Source organism: Guillardia theta (assembly GCF_000315625.1).
Source record: "Guillardia theta CCMP2712 unplaced genomic scaffold GUITHscaffold_269, whole genome shotgun sequence".
Classification (NCBI taxonomy): domain Eukaryota; class Cryptophyceae; order Pyrenomonadales; family Geminigeraceae; genus Guillardia; species Guillardia theta.
The window spans coordinates 1-5718 of record NW_005434407.1 but is presented as its reverse complement, the minus strand read 5'-3'; the positions used below and the strand labels follow the sequence as shown (position 1 = coordinate 5718).

At 54.4% G+C, this 5718-nt stretch overlaps 4 protein-coding genes across 4 annotated transcripts; 3 read left to right on the top strand and 1 right to left on the bottom strand.

Annotated features, from left to right (window-relative positions):
- Positions 1-791: 791 nt before the first annotated feature.
- Positions 792-1418, bottom strand: GUITHDRAFT_121962 (hypothetical protein; the record flags this gene model as incomplete). The annotated part of the gene is made up of 1 exon (XM_005818767.1): positions 792-1418. One exon carries the CDS (start codon positions 1416-1418, stop codon positions 792-794), a length of 627 nt encoding a protein of 208 aa, XP_005818824.1.
- Positions 1419-1492: 74 nt separating this feature from the next.
- GUITHDRAFT_121961 (hypothetical protein) lies at positions 1493-2158 on the top strand (the record flags this gene model as incomplete). The annotated part of the gene is made up of 1 exon (XM_005818766.1): positions 1493-2158. One exon carries the CDS (start codon positions 1493-1495, stop codon positions 2156-2158), a length of 666 nt encoding a protein of 221 aa, XP_005818823.1.
- Positions 2159-2394: 236 nt separating this feature from the next.
- Positions 2395-3186, top strand: GUITHDRAFT_149027 (hypothetical protein; the record flags this gene model as incomplete). The annotated part of the gene is made up of 1 exon (XM_005818765.1): positions 2395-3186. One exon carries the CDS (start codon positions 2395-2397, stop codon positions 3184-3186), a length of 792 nt encoding a protein of 263 aa, XP_005818822.1.
- A 49-nt stretch (positions 3187-3235) lies between these two features.
- Positions 3236-4780, top strand: GUITHDRAFT_121959 (hypothetical protein; the record flags this gene model as incomplete). The annotated part of the gene is made up of 2 exons (XM_005818764.1): positions 3236-3856; positions 3998-4780. 2 exons carry the CDS (start codon positions 3236-3238, stop codon positions 4778-4780), a joined length of 1404 nt encoding a protein of 467 aa, XP_005818821.1.
- Positions 4781-5718: the final 938 nt, after the last annotated feature.

The window sequence follows — 5718 nt, the reverse complement described above, 5'->3', positions numbered from 1 at the left end:
TTATCCCTGTCTCACTACCCCAGTAAGAGAGCAAAAACCGGGGTAGCTGAGCCGAAGACCTCCTAACTCATCTCACTGAGCTAGCATAAACTCACGTGACACATCACGTGACCGAGACAAGACTTTTTTATATCGCAGATCCAAAAACCCATAGGACATTTCTCCCAGGGGGAAGAAAACCTCCCTTGACCCCCCTGTTTCTCGACGGATCCTGCCGGCCGGGCCCGTCAGTAGACCGACTGCAGCCTTCAGCCCCGCCTCAGACCCCCTGGAGGCCCGCCAGGAGGCTAAGTGTCCGGAGATTGGCCGGGGGCCTGATCTCTCCGGGCGGCCGTGACCGGTCAGCGGACCGTGTCAGCAGGCCCGTGACATGTCAGCCGGCTGACAGGGTCCGTGACCCGGCTGACAGGCTCACCTGACCGGTCACGTGACACATCACGTGACCGAGACAAGACTTTTTTATATCGCAGATCCAAAAACCCATAGGACATTTCTCCCAGGGGGAAGAAAACCTCCCTTGACCCCCCTGTTTCTCGACGGATCCTGCCGGCCGGGCCCGTCAGTAGACCGACTGCAGCCTTCAGCCCCGCCTCAGACCCCCTGGAGGCCCGCCAGGAGGCTAAGTGTCCGGAGATTGGCCGGGGGCCTGATCTCTCCGGGCGGCCGTGACCGGTCAGCGGACCGTGTCAGCAGGCCCGTGACATGTCAGCCGGCTGACAGGGGCCGTGACCCGGCTCACAGGCTCACCTGACCGGTCACGTGACACATCACGTGACCGAGACAAGACTTTTTTATATCGCAGATCCAAAAACCCATAGGACATTTCTCCCAGGGGGAAGAAAACCTCCCTTGACCCCCCTGTTTCTCGACGGATCCTGCGAGCCCTGGTCGCAGCCCTCGATGATGGTCCAGGCGCCCTTGTGGTGCTGCACGTTGTGGAAGTCGGTGGTGTTGCCGATCGTCACCACCCTCTCGCAGCAGAACGGCAGGCTGACATTCACCACGGGATTCTGGGTCTGGATGCTCTTGCATGCAAAGCGCCAGGCCTTGGCGAGATCCCCATAGTCCCCCATGATCTCGAAAGAGTCCTGGTCGAGCAAAGAGCTCGACACGAAGGAGTTGGGCTTCAGCTTCGAGGAGGTCCTGCCGGCAACCCTCAGGGACGTCTGCCTGTCGCCGCTCTCCTTGATGCAAACCCCGTACGAAGCATACGGCTCCTCCACCACGAGCTCGTGCAGGCTCGGGATCTTGGAGGGTGCGAGCACATCGTTGCACAGCTTGTTGCCAAACTGCGACGGCATTCCACCGTTGGTGAAGAGACCCTCGGTTTGGACGTGCTTCTTCCACGTCACCTCGGCATGGTGCCATTGGCGCCGCAGCTCCGCCGGGGAAGAGCTGATCGTGACAGCAGCGGACATGCCCCGCGAGTGTTTCATCCACGGATATCCATCGATTTATATAGGGAAGAATCCAACCCTGGTGGCAATACCCCATGTCGGGCTGCATGCGGGCGATTGCCAGCGTGTGGGTTGGGACACTGCGCTGCACCAAACTATACGATGACAAGGAGGCGCTCACGGCACACGCCGTCAACAGCCTGATCACTAGCATCGAGCAACTCCAGACGCAAGAATGTGCACTCAACAAGGAGCTCACAGAGATCACGCAGCAGATCAAACTAAAGCGGAACCTGGGCGCCAAGGCGCTGAAACCCCTCCTCATCAAGTCCAAGCAGAAGCGCATCAAGCTGACGCAGATTGTGAAGAAGAAGGAGTCCTTCGAGCACCACCTCGACCTGCTCAACAACAATGAACTGGATCAGAGCCTCATCTCTACAGTCAAGCAGACGGCAAACGCCATGAAGAGCCTTGGGCTGCACAAGCAGGTGGATGACATCGACGCGGTCATGGCAGATCTAGAGGACACACAGCTGGACATCAAGGAGGTGACCGACATGATGTCCTCACGCATGGTGAGGGATGAGGATATCGACGACACCGAGCTGCAGGATGAGCTCGACGAGATCCTAGGGATCGACGAGAAGGAGGGGCACAACTTTCTCATCCGGGAGAGGCCGAGCAGGGTCACCGAGATGCCAAAACTCACAAGCAGCATGCAAGAGGAGCAGGAATTCCCGGCCGTCCCTCTTACCGGATGATTCATTGTTTTGCTCATTGAATATTACCGTTATCATTGACCATTGTATTGACTATTGCTTCAAACACTGTTTATTGCCTCGTCCATTGACAGTCATGTCATTCGTTGACATGACCATTGTTCAGCATATTGATCATTGTCCTGACCATTGTCATGATCATTGAACATTAACCTGATCGTTGTCATTGATTCTCATCGTATTAATGCATGCGCGGTGTCTATGCATTCAAACCCAACATGGATGCATATCGCAACATCGTAAATTTGTTGGCACATGCATTTGTACATGCACACGACACCGACATGAACGAGATGAGACAGCGGGTGAACAACTGTCTCACCATCGACAACAACGATACACGGGAGATGTGGAATGCAATGCTGAACGAGGCCCATGAAAACATCACTTATGAGATATTGGAAATCTCGTTTTGTATTAATAATGGGTTGCAGATGACCCCACTACTGAGAAAACGGCTATGGGAGTTTGTGTACAGGCTTACGATGCAACAAACAAGATCGAACATCCAGCGATTCGAAGAATCCAACCAACTTTTCTACATCCAAACAACGCTGTACACAGCATCACGTGTCCAACAACTACTGCAAGAATTTCAAGACGAGGAGCTGGTAGCTGGCCTGGAAGACTTCCGCTTTTTGTTCCAGCGAGAACAACAGACCAACCCCCGTGGAAGGCAAAGAAGCAATAGACAGGCCTGGACAGACCACATCACAGCATTGGAAACTATCCTACAGGAATACCGAATCCTTCGACGACGTGCAAAGCTTGTCATGACCAGACCGCGCAACTACAAATTTGCATTCATCGTTGCACATATCATAGACAGCACCGGGCAGATGATCCTTGCATGGGCAACCCAGAGCATGCAAGACGCGCTTACATCGATTGAACAAATCGAGAGGGAGGGCGACAATATCCCTGGGCAGCAAAAACGGTCTTCCAGGACATACGCAGACTTGGACGATGACATCACCGCTGAGGACGAGATATGGCCAGACACCGATTAAACTCATACTCCTATAAATGCAGGCTAGTAGATTCTTATTCAAACTCAGCATGGACGAGTACAATAGGCTCGTCGACATACTCGCACGCGAGCTGGCAAGCGGAACCAACGTCGACATGGAGGAAATGAGACAGAGCATCAACAACTGTCTCACTGTCGATGACGACGAGACGCGCGATAGGTGGAACGCGTTGATGAACAACCATCTTGCAGACATATGGGGAGCATTGCGTATGATCTCGGTTGGTCTGCGTTATGGATTGCAGCTGACCCCAATACTGAAGCAACGGCTTTGGGATTTCGTGAACAAAAACGCGATGCGCCAAGCAAGGAAAAATACGCAGGATTTCTACGGGACACATTACCACGACCCAGATATGATAAAAGCAAACCTATACCTTGCATTCCTCATTCAAAAAATAGTGAAATGCATGCCAGATGAACAAATAATTGACGGCCTGGAACAATGTCGCATAACCTTCACTCGATATACTTCGTATATAGCGGAAGGAACAACGGATTCGTGGATAGCCTACATCTCCACCATGGAAAGCATCTTGCGACAATTCAGGAACATTCATTCGCAAGCACAGCGCATCTTGCAACGGCCCCGAAATCACAGATTCGATTACATCCTGGCAAAGATCATACAAAATACCGAGGACATGCTCGTACAACATATATCGCAACGGCTTCAGACTGCACAAGAAATTAACCCTACCACCCAAATCACTGTGAAACGTCCTCGGATTCTGGCTACAACTAACAATGACTCCATCTATAAATGCATCTCACCGTGTCGCGACGCCTAGAGCTCGATGGACCCGTATGACGAGCTGGTTGACATGTTCATCCGGAGATTCCGGCGCCCGCATGGACCACCCGCGCACGTGCTCAGAGAGCAGGTGCGCGCTTGCTTCACGCAGGACAACGAGGTGACACAAAGGATGTGGAACGAAAACATTGGACCTAATCTTGGCATACTTGGTCTTGAGCTTCACATCATCTTATCTTGCATCCGGCGCAACATGCGGATGACGAACCTGATCCGCACACGCCTGTGGAGCTTCGTGCATACCCAATGCATGCGGCGCGCGGAAGAGTACGTTTCCAATTTTAATCAGAGCCATTTTCCCGACAAAATGCATGCAATCATCAACCTCATCAGCCTGTTCACTAGCGTGAGGCTGATAAGCGCCGCTCTCGGCGATGAACGACCACTCCCGGAAACACCGCACCTAGTGCAAAGCATGTTGGTGGCCATTTACATGCACCCCAACGCCTCTGATACTATGGAAACCCGCATGGACGACTACATCCGACGCATGCATGATTTCACAAGAGCATGGAGGTCCATCTGGAGCCGGATCGAGCCCATCCTCCAACGGCCCAGCCGCCACAGCTTTGCTTACATCGCGGCGAAGATCATGGACAGCGTGCACAGTGTCCTCGTCGTCCTGATCGAAGAGAGGATAGAGCATACCAGAAACGTCTTGCAGAATAGGCAGCCCCCGCCACCGAGAGAGGAAGAGTACGAGGAGGAGGAATGGTCCGACATGGGTGGGTCCGACATGAGCGAGGATGACGCAGTGTAAAGCACTTTATTTATAATGAAAAGCCTCAGAGCGGCGCCTCGCAGATCCTCGCCTTCACCATCTTGATGTCGTCCCTTACCGCATCGGCCTTGGCAATCGTCTCCGAGCATGCCACATCGCGCTGCGATTTCAGGCTGCAGTCGGTCTACTGACGGGCCCGGCCGGCAGGATCCGTCGAGAAACAGGGGGGTCAAGGGAGGTTTTCTTCCCCCTGGGAGAAATGTCCTATGGGTTTTTGGATCTGCGATATAAAAAAGTCTTGTCTCGGTCACGTGATGTGTCACGTGACCGGTCAGGTGAGCCTGTCAGCCGGGTCACGGCCCCTGTCAGCCGGCTGACATGTCACGGGCCTGCTGACACGGTCCGCTGACCGGTCACGGCCGCCCGGAGAGATCAGGCCCCCGGCCAATCTCCGGACACTTAGCCTCCTGGCGGGCCTCCAGGGGGTCTGAGGCGGGGCTGAAGGCTGCAGTCGGTCTACTGACGGGCCCGGCCGGCAGGATCCGTCGAGAAACAGGGGGGTCAAGGGAGGTTTTCTTCCCCCTGGGAGAAATGTCCTATGGGTTTTTGGATCTGCGATATAAAAAAGTCTTGTCTCGGTCACGTGATGTGTCACGTGACCGGTCTTGTGAGCCTGTCAGCCGGGTCACGGCCCCTGTCAACCGGCTGACATGTCACGGGCCTGCTGACACTGTCCGCTGACCGGTCACGGCCGCCCGGAGAGATCGGGCCCCCGGCCAATCTCCTGACACTTAACCTCCTGGCGGGCCTCCATGGGGTCTGAGGCGGGGCTGAATGCTGCAGTCGGTCTACTGACGGGCCCAGCCGGCAGATCCGTCGAGAAACAGGGGGGTCAAGGGAGGTTCTCTTCTCCCTGGGACAAATGTCCTATGGGTTTTTGGATCTTCTATATTAAAAAGTCTTGTCTCGGTCACGTG